A 19,922-nucleotide genomic window follows, 5' to 3' on the forward strand; every position below is an offset into this window, starting at 1 on the left:
ATTTGAATGCAGTAAATGGTTTAGCGTGTTTTGTGTTGTACCGCAGCTTCAGATTTTCCCCATTCTATTGTTTGGTTTTTTAATTTTTTTTTCTTGGCTCAAATAATAATTTATGTTCATCTTAACCAGACTTTTAGCTAGTAAAGAGTCAGAGAGCAGAAAATTTTGCTGGCTTAGTAGGGCAGAATTTCAAAGCTCTTTGTAGAGTGAATCTCATGATGTAATTGTAATATTTGTAGGACTGCGTATATATGTTAGCAGCAATTATACATACTCATTTCAACAGGTCTACTCTTGTGCTTTAAACATCTGCTTTAATGTTTGCAGGAACAGTCTTGTGGATAGATTAGATTTTTACAAGGCTAAAAATCCTTTGAACTGTTGATATAAAATTCACTTTGTCAAAGTAGATAGGCAATTACATAAAAGTTGCACGATAAGGAACATTTTAAAAGCTGAGAGTTCTGTATCTGTTGCCTGTCAATAAAATATCAAAATTAGTTGCTGAAATGTGTGCCTTAAAAAGAAGCATGAATATCTGTGTAAGATGTGATGAGTAGCAAAGCCAAATAGTTTAAATGTATTGAAGGTCCAGTTCTTGTTTGAGAAGTGGGTTTATCAATTTACTGTTTCCCCATTCAGCACAGCAGCTTTGCCAGTTTTGATATACTGTAAAGGCCAAGATAAATCAGTTTCTACTTTCTTAGGAACCTAAAGAAAGAATACAGCTAAAAAGCTTCATAGCTTGTTCCCTTTTCTGCTTCATCAACTGAACTGTTGACTGTGAAATGTGGGGAGCAGATCTTATGTCCCTGTACTGCGTGGAGTGTGGATTTACTTAAGTGAGGGTGTGGGCATGAGAGAGCTCCCCATCGGTACCGGACAAAGAGCATGGAGCACATCTTTCAAAATTGCCTTTCAATTGCAAATTGTGGGGATTTCAGAGTGATCCAAGCCTGCTAGCCAGAAAACATGCTTCAGAGAGAGCTGATCACTGCCAGGCTTTCTCTTTTCTTGTTTCCCTACACTTGCACTAAGTTATTTGATATGGTCTGGCTTGCTTAAAACCACCGTCAGGCGCAGCAGGCAGGAGCACTGAATGCACGGCATCTGCAGGGGCCGTGTTCCCATCATGCAGGTGTCCAGCTAGTGCGTGTCTCTGATGATGGTGTTGAAGGTAAGATGTCCTCTGCCTTCTCTGAATACTTCTCTTAAGAACTTCTGAATTCTTGCATGGACGAGGGATACTTTTTCAATCTTCAGTTTCCTTTTCTTTGTCCTGCAAAGAAACGTCCATCCGTAGCAGAATAGGACCCTCATTCCAATTGTCTTGGAATGACTGAAAAACAGCAGAACTGCAGCTCTACATTGCTGCCTTCAGAGCAGAGTGAAAAGGGAAACAGATGTTCACAATTGAGATTTTGAAAGAAAACTCTTGGAGTGTTTGGATGGGTGGGGGAAACCACAGAAATAGCAATGATCCAACTTCTGTACAAATGCTAAATAGTAAACAGGGCTTATGATCTGGAAATGCAGAGAGTGGCTTTCAGAGTGATGTGGGCTGTAATTGCCGTCAGCTGAGGTGTCCCTTCAGAGTTTCATTTGCAGTTATGTGTTTTGCAGAAGAACGTGTTCCTTCAAAGGCTGAAGTGCCAAGAAAACCGAGCCAGAAGAAAGTTACGACCGTTTCAGGTAATTACAATCTTTCCTCTTTATTTTGTGTATGCACTTTCTTTTTACCTTCATTTTCTTGTCTCTTCCCTTTGCTGTTTTAAAATAACGTTTTTATAGCTCTGTAAAGCTGTCTTTTTCACCTGGGTATTTGATGGCAGCAAAACTGCTTAGCACCACTTAGGATGCATGAAAACCACTTGAGAAGGATTTATAAAGTAAGCCAATTTATACAAGGTATTCCTTCCTGAATTACTTTGTAATGACTCAATTAGCTTTCATTTCTGCACAAAGGAGATTTAGTTGCATAAATTAGCTTATCATCATTGAGGAAGTGTCACTGCTAAAGGACAGTTTATAGATACAACATGCAGTTGCTGTCAAACCTATAAGAATGTAATATAGACATCTGTGTATACTTTGTGCTTGAGCAGAACAGACTTCTGCCATTCAGAGACTAACAGGGGACAACAAGTTGCCCAAGGGACTGGCAATGTAGACGTCTCTGAAAAGGTCAACTTGACACAGGCTCTGACAATCGACCCAAAGCTCTGTCTTCTTTGATAAAAATCAGATAAACTTAAGACCACTAATTGATCTGCAGCCTGTTTAAATGTTGGCCATGCATATCTTCATTGCATATGATTACCACAGAAAGCAAATGAATTGGGTAAGAAATGCCAGAGTCCGGTGACAGCAGCATAAAAATTGGAAAAGGACACAAATGCCCAGAAAGGCTGTGAAGGATATTCTCTCAGCTTTAGCTTGGCAAGCTGCCCTTGTGCTAATTATCTCTGGGACTGGAAAAATAACTGCAAACACCATGTAAAGTCACATGGCCAGACAACTTTTCTTGACAGAAAGGTATTTCCAGTTATGCTTAAAAAACAAGATATATATGTGCTTCAAGGGCGCAGACCTTTAGATAAACTATTGGTGATTTGACACAGCAAGTAGAGAAGACTTGCTTCTTATCAGACCTTACACCTTTTTGAGATCTGCTGCATTGTAACTGTGACCTGCACTGACATGCAATCTGGCTCTCCTTCCCCCATCGTACATAATACTCATAATTCTTTCAGGGCTGTCAAGGAAAGGGTGGGCAAGAAGAGTTCCTTTAGGAAGTAGCTCTGCAATGCTCTTCCTGTTGCAACATGTGGAGAGGAAACAGAGGCCTGATTTCCTGACCCATACAGGAAAGCAGGAACAGGTTGCTGTGAGGGGTTTTGGGTTGCTTTTCTTGGAAAGGAAACAAGAGCCAAGTCATCAGATGCTGTTAGCATTGTGCTCTGCTAAAAACATGTGTAAAACAACATGACTCATTACAGTATTTAGTATTTAGTACTCATTTAGACATTACTGTAATTACGAGTGTTTTGTCATAATGGAGCGTGGGGTCAATCCAATTATAAAGTTGCCAACAGCATTTTTTTTTTCACTAATGTACTTTCTCAAAGTTCTAAATGATCATACTTTTAAGCAATCAAAACCATAGCGACTTCATTTCTAAAAAGTTTGAACTGCTACGAGAACAGCCTTATCAGTCTTACCTAGTATTTGTGTAATGTCCTTGAAAATACCATAACAATTCTCCCCAGAAATCAGATTCATTTCAAGCAAGAATTTTCTGATCTGATCTTTCTTAGTTAACAATTTACAATGGAAATTTGTTTGACTTTTAGGGCTGAGTTGACACGAGTATTTCTGATAGGCATCACATCATAAATATCTAAGTTGACTCAAAAGTATTTCATGACTTTCCACGCAAACAGCGCATACATTCTTATATTTAATTTATGGCCTAGCTTTACTAAACCTGAATTTCACAGAAAATACTCTGTAAATTGTCTATGAGCTCAGCCTGATAAGTGCAAAAAATCTCTCTTTTTTCTTACTCTTTTCTCGCCCTAATGTTCGCCCTGCTACTTCAATTTGTGTTCAGACTTGAGTTTTATTCCTTGATGCTGACTGTTGCTGCTGGATAGCTTTATATTAATTGTTAGTAACCTAATTATTTAAAAATACCAAAGCACTGAAGAGTTTCAGTTATATAATATGGCTTGCTGGGTCTTTTTTGCTACCACTGTCTACCCGTTATCATTTCCACAATCACTGTTTCAGTAAGTGTCATGTTCTGTGCTTGATTTTAGACTAAGGGACTAAGGAACTACAGGACAATAGAAGGGAAGTGGGAAAGATTATACAGAACAGATTAGAGGTTGAGTCCAAATAAATACACTACAATTATTTTGTACTTCTTTCATAATTTTTCTGGCATGTGGAAAAAAGGGCAAGCAAGTAAGTAACAGGCATTCTTTGCAGTTTAGGACATCATCAGAACAAATAAGTGTGTTCTTTAACAGGGTATGCCTCATCTAGGCAGTGAGACTCAACACTGAGAGTCTAAGTCACTTGTGTAAGACAGAGTCATTCTGGTAATATTAATTTTGAACTTCACTTGTCTTTCTATCTTCAGTAGCCTTCAGTATGGTAAATATTGAGCACATCATCACCAAAAGGAGATATAGTAATTTCCCAGAAGTTCACCTCTTTCAAATATTAAGTAGCCCAGGCTAGTAATCTTCAAATCAGATGCTATGAACTTTTGAAGAATCTGATCAAGAGGCAGGGAATATGAATCAGAATGGCAAACTTTAATGTACTGGGCAGCAGACCACAGTGGTGAAAGTAAAACCTGCACGCGTGTTCCTTTATTCCACAAGCAATGTGTAAACAGATGGTAGAACCGCTAGTTCCAAGTCATTAATGTAGTAGGGTTTTATAGCTTAGAAGCCATCGATGTTAAAATGGAAGATGGGTGGAAATTGGGCACAGTCACATTTATTCTAATGTTTTAAGGAGTGTGTTCCCATATTTGGGCTGTAATTCCTGTTTTTGTTTTGGTCAGTTTAGTTTTCTGCCAGGCTTGTGCTCAGAAATGGCAAGTGGCTGTAGTTAGATGACTTTAGACTGCTGTGGGGCAGCATGCTTAAATCCCTTTGAAATATGTTCTCTTAGTCTGTTTGTCCAGGGTTTGTTTTTTTTCTGTCTATTGAGGCTGTTAGAATATTCTTATAATGATTTTTCCTCTTGAGTAATCCATGGACATTCTTAAGTTTTAAACAGTCTACAATATTTTGAAGTGTTTGCTTGTGTGATATACTTGTCAGATTTTTTTTCACCTGAACTGTTCACCTTTCTTTCTTCAAGCATGTATTGTCAGGTGCCAGTATTTTCTAGTGAAATAAGCAGTCTGAGCCTACTGTCAGGAAGGTGGCAGCTGTTGCTGTTTGATCTTTTAAATAAACTCTGAAATGTTTTCATGAGGATATTGGACAAAAATACCTGTTTTTCCTATTGCTGTTACTGGGAAAACAAAGATGACAGAAGAAAATCATGAGGAATTCTTTGTGGGAGAGTTTTGGAAGCTGTTGTATATTTGTTCATCCAGATAGCTGTCCTGGAATGAAAGTATTTCCTGGAGAAACAACCTACCCAAAATCCTGCTCACCCATTTATTGTGATTGGTAACACTAAAAGCAGTGGGTAGGCAAACCCAAACTGCTTTCTACCCTCTGCTATGCCTGGTTTTTTTAATCATTTCTTATTCCTATGTGTGGCCTCAGAGACCATGCCTTTGAAATACGACAGACTTCAGTTTAGCAATTATGTCACCATAGTATTTTTAAGGCACAAAACATTTCACAGTGTGTAAGAATAGAGCATTAATCTGACAGGGTAATGCCAGGAAATCAATACCTTTTGAATTTGAACTCTAATGGACACATAAATTCCTGATGCTAAATCCACCAGCTGTTTTCAGGTATTACATGTGTTTAAGAAGCTCCACATAATTCCATTACTGTATACATGCCGAAATCTTCTACCCACGTCTCCTGTTTTTTTGTTTTATTCAGTTCTTCAGGGGCAATCAAATGAAATTTGGCAGGGTCCTCTCTAGCTGAAAAAGGGGCTGAAATAAGAAAGAATGGGCTCGTGTTTGCAGAGGTTTTTGTAGCTTTTTTGTTGTTGTTGTTGTACCTCTGTGTTTGTGAAGTGCTACAGATCATTTTATGAAGTTTTATTCCCTTTAGATGATTCTGAAGTTAAACTTACGATTGGCTTTTATGCATGTGTAGTTACACTTAAATAATTTGGAGACATTTTTGCTGGTGGGTATGAGAGGGGACTTCAAGTTTGAGATTAAAACTTGTTGGAAGATTGGAAGACCAGCATAGTTGTTCACAAACTTACACTGGCACTTTATCACCCTGTTTCTCATTTCTGTGCTCCTGGTGTACCAGTATATGGTCTTCCAAGAAATGTGGATTTCTGATTTAGACAACTCTGATGTTGAATTCACAAATGAGGGCACAGAGCCATGGTTAGTCTTTGGGCAACGTCTTCACTGTTAGATTATTTTAAAATGCATCTTTTCCAGTGTTGCTGTGTCATTAGTTGAGTTGCTTTCCCACTTTAAGTCTTAGTTAAATGCTCATGATGAACATCTAGGGAGAGATGTGTCTCACCTGTTGTGGGTGTTCCCCATGTAACTCCCATTAGTGTTAACAGGAGTTACTTCAGCCACATAAAGGTAAGCACGGACCTCAAAGTCAGTGTGAAAAGTCATGATTCATTTCAGTGCAATTCTGAAGAAATAGAAGTCCTGATTAATGTATTTTAAACCAAACCAGTAAGACAACTGCTGAAAGATTGGAAGTGTGAGATATATTGAAGTAGTTCTTTTAGTTTTTTTCTCATGTGGGTTTACATTATCTTTTACGAGACAGAGCTGGGGAACTATGATCAGTGCAGTATTAAAAGACTGAGGAGATATTCTGATTTAATATTAATTACCAAATTAATTTGGTGCTAACCTGCATTACTGTTTATAATTGTCTAATGCTAAATTGGTGAATAATGACAAACAGGAAGGGCCAAAGTTTACGGGTGCAACATTTCAAACTAATTCCACCTTCCTCTTGAAATTATTCTGTCTGTGCATTTTACAAGAACCAAATCTCTTATTTCTGAATGGTCAGGAGTTTTTATATATGTATATACTGCTGCTTTTGGTGTGCTGACAGCAGAATTTGTGCACTGGTAGTCAGAACGCCCCCTAGTGCTATGTAGCACGTGGTAGCTACTAGTTACCAGTTAATGGAAAATTAAATGGTAGCTAACTTGCACAGCAGATCTAAATTCAAAGTTATGAATATTTAGCCTTATGACAGCATTGCCATCAAGACAGGATAGCACAGAACACAGACTGAAATGGGTAAATAGAAAACAATCTCTACTTGCTCATACAGAGAATATTAAAATTAAAAATCTAAGTATTTGTCAAAATAGGGAAAACCACAAGTTGAATACCGCTATATTTCTTTGTAGTGTGACACTTTCTCTCGCTTGATACTTGATATTTTAACAGCATTTTTTCAGTAATAAAGTGAACCAATCATGATTAAATTGTAAACTATAAATAATGGTTTAGAGTGCTAACGACATGCAAATGTAACTGGTATATGTTGGAATAACCAGCAAGCCTGCTGTTCAAGGTTCATATAACAAAACTAAGATGACAGCCTTGATCCAGCCAGTTCAGTGATATTTATGTTATCAGAATTAGAAGATAGCTTTCCAGTGATGTAAATTATTAGTACATATACATTCTGTCTGGTTAGTGTATACATAATGTAACTGGTCATCTTAGTGGTATTGCTTACATTCTTTTTGCATTAACTCATCACACTCCATTCTCATGGAATTAAAAACAGGAAATAGTTTGCAGTGTAACAGAAGCACCCAGTGTATTTAACCGTGTGTAAGCGCTGTGTTTCAATAGATGTACTCTGTATTGTAAGTGTATGACAAAGCATTTATTACTGTGTTATTGCCGTATTACAGAGCAAAGAGTGCTAAATAATCAATCAGTTAATGGTCTGTATGGCAGCTTGAACACAGCACATCCATTGTGCTTATGCTGTTAGAGGGATGAGTTTATGACTGTAGTGTAGTTGCATGTTTAGCCAGAGCTTAATGTCCTAAACTGGAGCTGACACAAATATTTTTAAAATGCAGCTTCAGCAACAGTTTCCAAATTCTCCAATATTTCAGAAGGAACAATCAAAGATTATCTCAAAGGTTCTCAAGAGAAGTTATTTGGTTTTGTTGGAACAGAGGGAGGGGGAGCATATCACAAAATACTTACTTTGGCTTCCGATTATTATTAATTATATTTTAGCAATTTTATCAGTTTCAAGTTGAGATACAAAAATGGCTTGCTGGAAGTATATTAGTAGAGGAAAACTAGCTGCTTTAAGTTGCAGCTGGAAAAGGCTTTGAAAACCTGTAGCTACATGTCTTTAAGTGATACAACTTGCCAGCAAAGGGCTCGCACATTAAACTTGTTTTCCACTTGCTTTTGTGGTATGAAGAAGCTGTTTCTACAAAGAGGAATAAGAAATGTGTGCTAATAAATTGCTTTGTAGCATCTAGAAATGTAAGGAGTAACTTTAGTCTCCCAATCTTTATCCTTTTGTAATTAGATGCCTTTTTTTTTTTTTTTTTTTTTTTAGATAGCAAAAATACCATTTTTTCCAATTTTAAGTTATTTGGTTTTGTTGGAACAGAGGGAGGGGGAGCATATCACAAAATACTTACTTTGGCTTCCGATTATTATTAATTATATTTTAGCAATTTTATCAGTTTCAAGTTGAGATACAAAAATGGCTTGCTGGAAGTATATTAGTAGAGGAAAACTAGCTGCTTTAAGTTGCAGCTGGAAAAGGCTTTGAAAACCTGTAGCTACATGTCTTTAAGTGATACAACTTGCCAGCAAAGGGCTCGCACATTAAACTTGTTTTCCACTTGCTTTTGTGGTATGAAGAAGCTGTTTCTACAAAGAGGAATAAGAAATGTGTGCTAATAAATTGCTTTGTAGCATCTAGAAATGTAAGGAGTAACTTTAGTCTCCCAATCTTTATCCTTTTGTAATTAGATGCCTTTTTTTTTTTTTTTTTTTTTTCAGATAGCAAAAATACCGATTATGCCAATTTCTATCAAGGTTTGTGGGACTGCACAGGAGATGTACCGGATGAGTTGACGTTTAAACGTGGTGACGTTATCTACATTCTCAGCAAGGTACGGGATGCTATGGGAGCTACACAGTTGTAAAAAGAGAGCCATGGCAGAAGGGCACATTCCCACAGTTCTATGGGGGGAAATTGGCACTCCCTTTCAGATCCTTTGTTTGCAATCAGATATTCACTGCAATTAATTATTTTGTCAAATGAACTATAATCACATTTAAAACATAGCCATATAACAGGAATTAACTTAAAAGCATGTTTATTTACTTGTTAAATCTTGGCTACCATTTGTTAACTGATTTAGCGGGAGACAATGTGCTTTCTGCTTGTAAAAGTTAACCTTGTAGAATTTTAAATTATCTTGTATGTTATGTTTCTGTTTCCTGTTTTATATTCCTGACTACGTCGATTCTGACTTTTTGGGCAACTTGCTACAGAAGATGGTTTGTTTTTTCGAACTGTGCTCCCATCTTTGTATGTATATTGTAATTGTTCTGACGGCTCAGATTCCAAATTTGTTTGCTCTGACAGATTTGGGCAATTTTAAATTTACTGCTTTCCTATTTGCAAAGCAAATGATAAATATAATTCCTCTCATCTAAAGTGATGATAAGCAGTAGAAGCATGAGGTTTTTTTCTACTTCAATGTTGAGTATTTTTCCTTAACACCCTGCTCCCCCCAACAAAAACAAAACCTCTCCTAAAATATATGTCTCATGGTCCATTGAAATCTACCTCTGAACAATTCATCAAAGAAAATTTATTTTCCCCACATATTAGAAAAAAGCTGAGCTTTTCAAGTTCTCATTGAAAAAAACACCTTTTAAAATATATGTAGATTATATATCTCAGGTGTAATTGCCATTTGGTACAATTAATTCCACAGATATTTTAGATCATTAAAATACACAAATAGGTGTGTGAAAGCTAAAGGCATCTGTTTCTCTTAGTTCCAGACTCCTCAGTTTTGTCACAATTGCTTTAAATCTTCCGTGCAACGTTTCTGGATAATAAATGTAACAGCTTCTGTTTAAATAAATTTAAGATTTATGGATAGAAAGATAGTTCTATATAAAAACACAGAAGATGTATTACTAATGGTAATGTGACCATGTATGTCTTTTGAGGTATTTCATTGTCACTTAAACTAATAACTGAATTGCATTACTAAAGGCAAAGTAGCTCTCTTGGATTGGGCAGAATTTCAAGCAGTTATACAGCACTGAAGAATGGTACTAATTTAAAATAACCATCTCTTCCCCCTCTCCCTCCCTCTGAAGAGCCCATGGACAAACAGATACCAGTGTATGAGTTTGGTCTCTGTGGGTTGTACAGTTCTGGTATGGTGTGGGGACTATGAAATCTTAATCTTCAGCTTGTAGGTGAAAAAATAATTTGCTACTTCTTTCCCAAAAGAGTGAGAAATTTAATCTAAAAAATGGAGCAGATTAGAAAAACAGTAGCTTAAGCTGTCCTCTGTATATCAACTGTCTTGTGGTCATGCCGTGATTAATCCGTAATCGGTCCTTGAAACAGTCTGGCTGCTTCTCCAGATATATAGAGCCTCTCTCTTTGGGAATGATTTCTACTCCAAAATACAGCCTAGAAAATTCAGCCCTGTTTCACTTAAAAATTGTTACAGCTTTTTCAGACAAATGAGTGCCGGCCACTACTGTCAACTCTGAATTTAGGGTCCTTGGAGGGGAAAGTGCCAGAGAATTATCCATCTTAACCCTCCACTTGATTCAGTTTCAAGGTCTGATCATTTACGAGCTCTTTGCCTGCTAAGTGAAAATATAACCAAAGGAAAAGTGAATCTAACCGTCCTGAAGTGGGTCAAGACTTTTCCTCAAAAAATATTTCCTAATCCACTACATTAATATTTGGATTTTGTGGCAGTCGGCAGGAATCCATGGCAATTTTTTTATTTTTTCACACCATCTAGTGGTTGAAAATGAGAGATGCAGGTACTGATGGGAGGCAATGTGTACGGATCCAAAATGGTGTCATAAATTCAGCTTCAGCTTGAACCTAGCTATGGCTTTATTGCCTTTCTATCATATGTCAGCCAGGTATGAACATTACTCTTGAAAATCACATTTTGCTGATAAGGAAGTAAGTACAGCTATGGTAGTGTTAGAGTAGGAAGGGCGAAGCATTAACAAAATATCGAACATATTTGTGCAACATGTAATAGTTCTTTGTTTTATAATGAAATATAAATGGTATTGCTTGCTCCGATGAACGTGATAAGATAGATATTTGTCTCTCTCAGCAATAGTTTGCCAAAGCAATATATTTTTACCTGCTTTTCACATACCTTTATAGAAATGAAGGGAAAAGTGACTATTTTGATTCCAAGAAATAAGTTCATTAGTACAACAGAAGTGATTATCAACTAGTTTAGCAAATTTGGGCATTGATGTAATTTAAATAAAGCAAGAGGAGCAATATGTTAGATGTAAGTTTCTAGGTGAATGCCTTCCAGAAGAATGAGCAAGGTTTCAGTTTGGCAATACTTACTTCCTAAAACTGAGCATCAAAATTCAGTGTTAGTATGATGGGCATGATTTGCATGCTTACACTCTGATGATACAAATACCTGTGCCCAACTACTGTAATTACTGTGGAAAAGCATGTTTTCCTTGTTTTAAAGGTGCAGTCAAGACCTATTTTAGCTATTATCTAAATATTCATGTCTGTTGCAGCTTTTATGTGGCATCAGTCCTATGGACTCTTTCAAAAAAATCCCCAGACTCTTTTGTAGTTTTTTCTACCTTTGAGAGTTTCCTTCAAAAGTTGAGTTTTTAATCTGAGCAGAATTAACAGAACTGTTGCAATAGTACTTGTTAGCTTTCCTTTATTTAAAAAAATAGTTAACTTTTCAGATTATTGAATTTATCTGTACAGATAAACTCATACTGTTATAATTTTAATTTATGATATTCCTGAATATTTAAGTAGCTTTTATAACTTATGCTACGAATCATGTCAACTTCCGGAAAACTATATACCCCTCTCCCGCTATGCAATAGAAAACATTTTATAGCTCTACTGATAGAGGGACTCATTAATAAGATTTCTTTGTTAATATTGACTTAGTTAATATTGACTATTAGAAATGCAATACTTGGGCATCCTGTTTTCTAAAAGGATGATTGCTCTTAACTCCTGCTCATTTATGGGTTTGCCTTTGCTTTCAAGCCCATATGATAAATGGGGAAACAAGCCACGAGATAACAATCCTTTTTATAAATCTTCCATAGCTCTTACTCAAGAAATCAATTTCCAGAAACAAAGACAACTGTGAGTGGAGGTAGCCGTACTTTTTTTTTTTTAAGTTTGGTATGTACAATTTATGCAAGTTCGGCATTTGTAGTATTTGTTTGTTTGCTTTAGGTGCATGATTTGTGCTGGAAAATGCCATGGCTTCATCAGCCAAATGCAGGTAGTAATGGAAATTTACTTAGACGTTAGCAGGCTTAGTAGCAGATGTTAGCTTAGTAGAATTACTGACATTTCTTAACTTTTAACCTAATTTAATTCCTATCTCATTTATATTTGCATTAAAACAACAAATAATACTTGAAAACCAGAAATTATATCTCAAACTGAAATCCTCCTTCCCTGTTATTATTTTAGTGCATGCCAGTGCAATATAATGCTGCTTACTCTGGTATTTATGATTCATGGAAATCTCATCTATGACTTAACCCTTTGCTCTCAAATTTTTCATGGGAGTGTTACCTTGGTATCTAGGTTACCCTTTATTCAGTGGTTGTACACTTCCAGTGTGGCAGATTTTTGTTCTTTCAATACAAGAAATGTCTGTTAAAATGCTCACATCTCAATCTCTGCTTTCTGTTTGTGAAAACACAAGCAAAGAAATCTCCATAGCTCGGATTACTGCTTGTGAAATAAAGCACAACTTACCCGTGCAGCTGTTTCATGATCAGTGTGAGCATTTTGTACATTATTTGTATAATCTTCATAAAATGTATTTATTCGGTATTTTTTCAGAAAGATATGAAAGTGCATACTAAAACCCTTAGTGGGTTTGTTTTTTTTTTTCTTTTTGGTCAGGCTATTTTCTGACTGATCATATTGAGATCTGTATTTAACAGTGATTTCTCTTTCCATGAGCATACTGCCAATGTCTACCTTAGCAAGTAGGGGTTACCAAGAGGAGCAGATTTGTGGATGGAAACACTTGGTGCTGAGGCCCCGGCGTCCAAACCGTGGGGTTTCAAAGAGTTTCCAATGTCCGAAGAGGTTCTAGCCTGGTTTTGTGGAATGAGAACACATTAGTGGTGGGAGCACATTCAAGTGCATCTTCCATTTTAATTTTATCTGACAGAAATGTGGCGATTGTGCTCTGAGACTGGTGGCTCTGTGAAGTGAGCCAAGGTGGGGAAAGTTGGGAGCTGTGGGAGATTCACCTCAGCGGGATGCTTCTCATCAAAGCTAAAGTGCAGCACTAAGTTGCAATTTTCATACTTCTGGCTTGTTTAGGTATATCCCTTATATATAAAAAAATAGGTACGTGGCTGAACATAAGTGTAAAGGCCTTTAACTGGAAGATTATTTAAGACAGACTAATTCAAAGTGACTCTAGCACCGATGGTTTCCATACTGATAATGTGTAAGCATTTACCTACCTGATTAGAAAAAAAATCTGGCATTGTGTCATCTAATGGAAAAAAAAATGGCCCCTCTGTCATTCCAGGGTGTTTTCAGGGGCCAGTTTTGGTTCAGAATTCAGTCTGCTTCCCCTGATTTATATTGGAACTATTTAATTGGTGTCTATTTTGTCTCATGTCATTGCAGGAAATAAAACCTAATAATGCAACCATACAATAAATCTGAGGCTTATATTCTTAAAGATGACCATTTTATTGCTGTCTTAAAACAACTCTACTACCTGTGAAGAAGTCTTATTCAGTTATCTAAACCATTTGTCATTTTCTGCTTTTTAGAGAAAATGCTTTTCTGTGCCAAAAATGCTCCCTGGTTGATAGTGTATCATTCAGCAATTACACCAAAGGAAGTTCTAAAATTTTTTAGCTAGTCTGAATCTCCTGGATAAATTAGAGGTGTTTTAAAATATTATCCTTCCAAAATTGCCCCCCAGGATATTCTTAAAAAAAATATTTCTCCCTGCTTCCCACACATCTTTAGCTTGATAGGAGAGGCTACTTATTTTAACCTCAAACAAGGCAATAGGTTTTTCTTTTCAGTTTTAAAGTTTGCAGATCTTCAGCTTCTAAGTTAATGCTACTTATAGTGCCACTGGAAGAGGGCAGGAAAAAATTCTGAATTCACACACTTCAGTTTTTATTATCAGTATTTTTAAAAATACAGCTCCATTGTTTTTTCCAAGGCATTGAAACACAATGAGTTGGACTAGATGATCTCTATGGTCCCTTCCAACTCTAGAAATTCAGTGAAATTCAGTGAAAATTCAGTGAAATGATGCTTTTCAACAACTCTTTTCAAAAAACAAAACAAATTAAAAAAACCCACCCCACAAACAGAAAAAAACATACCATATGTATTGAACAATAGGGACTAATTGCCCAAAGGCCAGATGTTCTCAACTTTTGCTGAAGCCAGTAGAAGTTAATATGGTGCAAAGCGTCTGGAGATCCTCATTTATGCAGAGGATCTGTTCTAAAGGTAGAGACTGTTTTGGAAATCCCCTTGCATGTAAATTTTTTTTTTTTCTCTTCTTGCATATCGAAATTATTTTCCATATAGTACAAAAATCTTGGATTTAAAGTTATCAGTAAAAAACAGGTAGTCAGGTAGTCTATCTCCTGTGTTTTCCCCAAGTGCAGAAACTTGTGTGATGAGTGTCTCATGGAGCCATGGGTACCCGTTGGTGGGACGGGAACACGGAGAAGCATCTGCTGGTAGTGTGTTCAGTTGAGAGCATTTGAGGAGCCTGTAAACCCTGATGGGATTTCACACACACACACACACACACACACACACACACACACACCCCCATCATAGCGTGCTGTATGGAAAGTGTCTTTCCAGAATGTTAAATGTTAAGTCATAACCTGTTCCTTGCTGCCCTGTGAAATTACTTCACTTCGGTTAATAAATTTCTGCTGGAGAGAGAGAAAAAAATATAAAATATCCACGGTATGACAGTGAAAACACAGGAGTAGCTTAGAAAGCATTTGGTCATTTGTTAAGGTGGTTGTTTCGTATTATTTGGCGTAATATATTCCCCTGCCCCGGTGCTTGTCTTCCGGGGGTGTCAGTGGCCCCTTCCTCCCCCCGTGCCCCCCCAGCGTGTCCTGGTGTGGCAAATGTGCTGCCAGTCACACGCACGGCCCCGGCCGCACACTTGTGCATTCTCCTCATTGCTGGGCCTGGCCCTGCCCCCCGCTCCCATCCCTCTCTTTGCCTTGGAGCAATTCATTTTGCAGTTATTGAATTTCTTTGGAGAGTTATTTTCATACAGCGAGCATCACAGCACCTCTGGATCTTGATAGCGTTTCTACATAAGGAGAAAGAAGCTTTGTGTTAGTAATTACCTAACATTGTCAGGAGCTGACTGCAGGCCTCTTTCTAGTGATAACAGAATAACCACATAATGTAGCTTTATAGCACATGATTAATAGAAAATAATTACACATCCTACAAAGGGATGCAATATTTCTTATAAATTGACTACAATGGTTTCCTGTAGATTAAAGGACTCTTCATTATTTTATCAGTCCTTCTGAAGTATAGTCGCTTGCCTATGTTAGCAGTGATGTTAAGAGCTGGATGCAGTGAGGGAGACCAGATGGTAAACCCAGTGGTACCTGAGATCTGGAGCTGACGCCTGCAAAAGTACCGTGCTTCCCAACTCTTAAAAATTCATGTAAAACTCCTGACTGTATTCATATCCTCCTGCGTATTAATCATTATTTCCCACAAACGTGGGCTTTAGATTTCTATTCTACACACCATAACTAGCAGCAATAGACATATGGATCTTACAACAGCAGTGCATTAATTAAATTATATTACGATGAAGGAGTTTATATGATAACGCTGATAGAAACAATACATCAATTCGGATTTTGTGTGTGAGTTCAAGAAAGAACTGGAGGGCACTGCTTATCTGCCTGACTAGGAAGCACTCTTTTGGGGTACTGAGGGCAGAAAGGAGTGGTTAGGAGTTTAAAGAGAAATGTCCGTACTTTAATCGGTTTAAAAGGGACCTCTATCTAATTATTCTAAAACCTGAGATTAAAGTTTTATATTCTTGGTAGCCAGGTATCTGCATTATATTTTTGTTCAGACTTCTGTAGACTGCAGATAGTTTAATTGGGATTCATGTTGCTCTCGAGACCCATGCAAAGAATAGTAATGTAAAGTAAAAGCTTCTGTGTTGCAATATTGTCTGTATGGTATAATGGTTGCAGTGAATCCTTAAATTAGTTTACTAGTCTATTACATCAACATTCATTTCATCTTCTCACTTAGCTTCATGCCAGAGCAGTAAGTGGTGTGTTAGGAAGTAGCAAAACCCAGAAAGTTTTCAAAACAACAGCATGCTTTTAATTTTAATTTGAGGTATCTGAATTGTTTCTTTAAAAACAATTGTTTCTCAGTTCATGTAGTGTTGCTAAGTGGAACTTTTTCAGTGGATAATGTAGTCCACAGGCTTTTTCTATGCCATTTGTCATACGCAATTTAATGACTGCTTAGCTAAGCCACTTCCCTCATTTCATGTATTGTTTGTTTTTTTGGCTGATGTCTAGCAAAACTTGCTTAATCACTCTTGTCAGTCACTTCACGAGTTCCATGTAACAGCTTAAAATCTTTTGTTGCTTTCTCTTGGAGAGATTTATTGCTGAGATTCCAGTAGTGTACGTGAATACCGCTCCTTTCAGCAATTTCCCACTTCAGTCTAGAAATCCAGTTTGTATATTTAACCAGTGTATTGTGAGATAAAACATAGATTTTTAAACAGGCTGATCTGGAACATTATAAACCTCAGTATCGGGGTATTATTTGGCCGTTAAGGATTTGGGGTGTGACGTGTACACCCACGGGAAAGGTTATGAGAGGTTCTTAACTTCTGTGGAGGGCAGTTTGCAGTGAAGACCAGGGTCAGACACCTCTGGACTTTTAGACCAGACCCATCCCCAGCAGTCTGTTCTGCTATGGAAGGGGGAGGAAGGTGGAATTACTTTTGCAGCTTTCTTGTTTGCGCGTTCACGTCATATATGAAGGTTTTCCTGCTGCTTTTTATGTGGATTTTCTTTAAATCACACTTACTGCAGTGTTTTATGGGTAGTGGGATAGAATCTTTTAAATCACCAATTCACTGTGAAGAGAAGGAAGGAAATGTTTAAGACTGCTGTTCAGCTTTCCACAGTAGGAAAATATAAAAGTGTGTGTGTGTGTGTCTGCATGCAAGCGCATTAAGGAAAAAAAAAGCCAAAAAGAAAAAAAAAAAAAAGCCTGGGCCCACATGAAAGTGGGCCATCAACAGGGCTTCATCGTAGTTAAGCACAGGGAGAGCTGAGCACGCTGAGCACCTCATAGGACCCTAGAGAACTCTCGACCAGGCCAAATATGCCAGCAGCAAATCATTATAGCTCGGGCTCTAATGAAACTCCATTAACCCTTAAGCTCCACTTGACTATTTATAACTGAAAAACTTTATCTACAGTCAAAATAATAGCTTCATCACAGTGGGTCCATTAATTCAAAATCCTACAGCCTTTTGCTTTTCTCATCAGAAGAGCAGTGTAGAAGGAAGCAGATGTTGCTTATCACACATATCTGTGTATTTTGTATTTTCCATGTTTGTTCCAAAGTAATTTCTGTCTTACTAATCATTCCATTTTGAATGGGGTCTCTGTTTTAATAATGCTTCATTTGTAACTCAATATATGTGTGTGTGCAATTTCAGCTGTTACAATTTATTGAACCTCTGTTAGGATTGATCTTAAAATATTTACCTCATAGGAAAAAAATTAAATTTGGATCCCACAATACTCTTACTTGGTATTGCTTTTGGAAGAGATTATTTCTTTAAACTATTATAATTCATTTTGTTTCATATTTATCTCACTAAGCCTAAACAAATTTCAAACAAAAGTACATTAGTCATCTGTCAGACATATGAGATCTGCCGTAGAATTTTCTGCAAGCCTAAAGCAATAGTAGACTTTGTCCGTAGAAAGAGATTATGTATTAGATATATAGTGTTCCCTTCACATTTGAGTGAAGTAGTATTTAAAGTAAGTTGATTGTAAGTTTCTTAATAGTTTAGCCTTGTGATACTGAAAGAATTCCCATTAGTTCTTATATTTAAACATTGTGCTATTAGATTTTAGTTACAATGGTATGATTTTTATATTTGTGATGAATGCAGGGTGGACAGGTCATGTATTTTTAGTAGGTGTTATAGAGAAGCGTGGCCATAATTAAGAAATTTTCCAGAGCATGCCTGGCCTTTTCAGAATTTAACTTCTCTCTTTGCCTAACTCTGCATGTGAATGCCTCTAACAAAAAGATATAATGTTTTAATTTTCAGTTGAAATGATTATAACTGTATATAAGAGAAAGCATCCATAAGGAGTTGCATACAAAACTCTATTGCATTTATATCAGACTAAAGGTTAATATTGCATATTGTTTTCAATTAGGAGTACAATAGATTTGGCTGGTGGGTAGGAGAAATGAAGGGAACCATTGGCTTGGTGCCTAAAGCCTACATAATGGAGATGTATGATATTTGAGAGGCCTGGGTAAGTACATTTTAATCCAATCTTCTGTAATGGCTTATATGTTCCCTTGTTCTCTGTTTCATAAGTATTTCTTTCCTGGAACCTTTGTAGGAGTCCTGTTAACATAAAGATTATGGCAAAATACATCGAAGGTTCAATTAAAGCACTTTTTCTGGGATTCTGCATGAAATATTAAAACATAGTGTACAAAAGATGATGTATTTTATAGCTATGTTCCTTTTCCAGATTTTTTTTTAAATAAAATTGATGTGCTTTCTAGTTACTTTTGTTACTTCAGTAGTATGTCTGTGTCTGTGCAGAAAACTGTGGAAGGGGATAGATAGATGCACTGGGTTTGATATGCATGTTTGAGGTTTTTTGGTTAATGATGAACTTTCAACTTCCTTCTCCCTAATCAGGAGAAATCTGCGCTTGAAATCAAGAGTGGTGTGCAGCTGCAGTCTACACACCCGGCCTCCGAAAGAAGAAGATTCTGCCCTACACGTTTTGTGGTTTCAGTGAATGTAGTCAAATCATTGCCTTGTGTATATTAAACATTAAAAACTGTAATTGATCATAATCCTGCGGAAATGTTCTTCTCAGCCACTTTTTTTTTTTTATGGAATTGTAATGCTAGGAAATGAAATAGATGGTAATTAACATATGGGGCACAAGCAGCCAAATAGTGCCTGTTGCTTTTTTCTGAAGCAGCACTCTGTGTAACTATAGGTTTGTGTTCTCTCAGGGAATTTGGCTACGTTTTCCTGATCCTCAGATGTTCCTCAGAAAAATTAAGCTGAACTTTGAAAGTAGAAAACTATTACTCAGTTCCTGCGTGCATTAACCTTTTAATGATCGCTGTACATTTTGTGCAGTTTCCTAGGAAAATCAAGGGAAATTTATGTGTAATATTGCAAGTCTTCAGGGTATTCTGCTTCCAAATGTTTTTGTATCATGTTTTAGCCAATGATTTATTTTTTCTCACGTGTTTAGTATTGGTATTGTTAATTAATATTTTGGTTTTGCTGATGTGGTAATACTGCCCCGATACCATTCTGACTTTGAGGTGTGAATTACGTGAAAATTTCTAAAAAGATAATATATTGAGAACCACTATTTTTTGTGAAGTCAAAACGAGCTATATGGCAGGTAAGAAAGATTTTTGTCCTTGGTAGTGTGAAATATTTTATCTGTACCTTACAGATACTTTCACAGTATCACACTTTCAAATCTGGATACCTTGTTGGTACGTGGAATTTCTGATACAAGCTGTGCAACAGACATCTTCGGGTCTACGGGGGTTAATAATGGCTACTTGCAGTCTTAGTGTCAAATCCAGAACTTTGTGGCTAAAAGCATCTGTTCAAACCTTAAAAAAAAAAAAAGTACAGTAAAATACTCGTACGTGCGGACA

At 36.9% G+C, this 19,922-nt stretch overlaps 1 protein-coding gene across 3 annotated transcripts in view; it reads left to right on the top strand.

Annotated features, from left to right (window-relative positions):
* Positions 1-19,088, top strand: part of SKAP2 (src kinase associated phosphoprotein 2) — a 115,006-nt gene extending 95,918 nt beyond the window's left edge. The window contains exons 10-15 of one of the 3 annotated variants that reach the window (XM_014937908.1): positions 1,624-1,692; positions 8,702-8,814; positions 12,029-12,078; positions 12,162-12,210; positions 18,428-18,529; positions 18,928-19,088. In XM_014937908.1, the coding sequence (XP_014793394.1) occupies positions 1,624-1,692; positions 8,702-8,814; positions 12,029-12,078; positions 12,162-12,210; positions 18,428-18,520 (374 nt within the window). In that variant the 3' untranslated portion in view covers positions 18,521-18,529; positions 18,928-19,088. The remainder of the gene's footprint in view (positions 1-1,623; positions 1,693-8,701; positions 8,815-12,028; positions 12,079-12,161; positions 12,211-18,427; positions 18,530-18,927) is intronic. The other 2 variants (XR_001411464.1, XM_014937909.1) reach the window with 2 other exon arrangements.
* Positions 19,089-19,922: the final 834 nt, after the last annotated feature.

Source organism: Calidris pugnax, unplaced genomic scaffold (assembly GCF_001431845.1).
Source record: "Calidris pugnax isolate Ruff unplaced genomic scaffold, ASM143184v1 scaffold11, whole genome shotgun sequence".
NCBI classification, from domain to species: domain Eukaryota; kingdom Metazoa; phylum Chordata; class Aves; order Charadriiformes; family Scolopacidae; genus Calidris; species Calidris pugnax.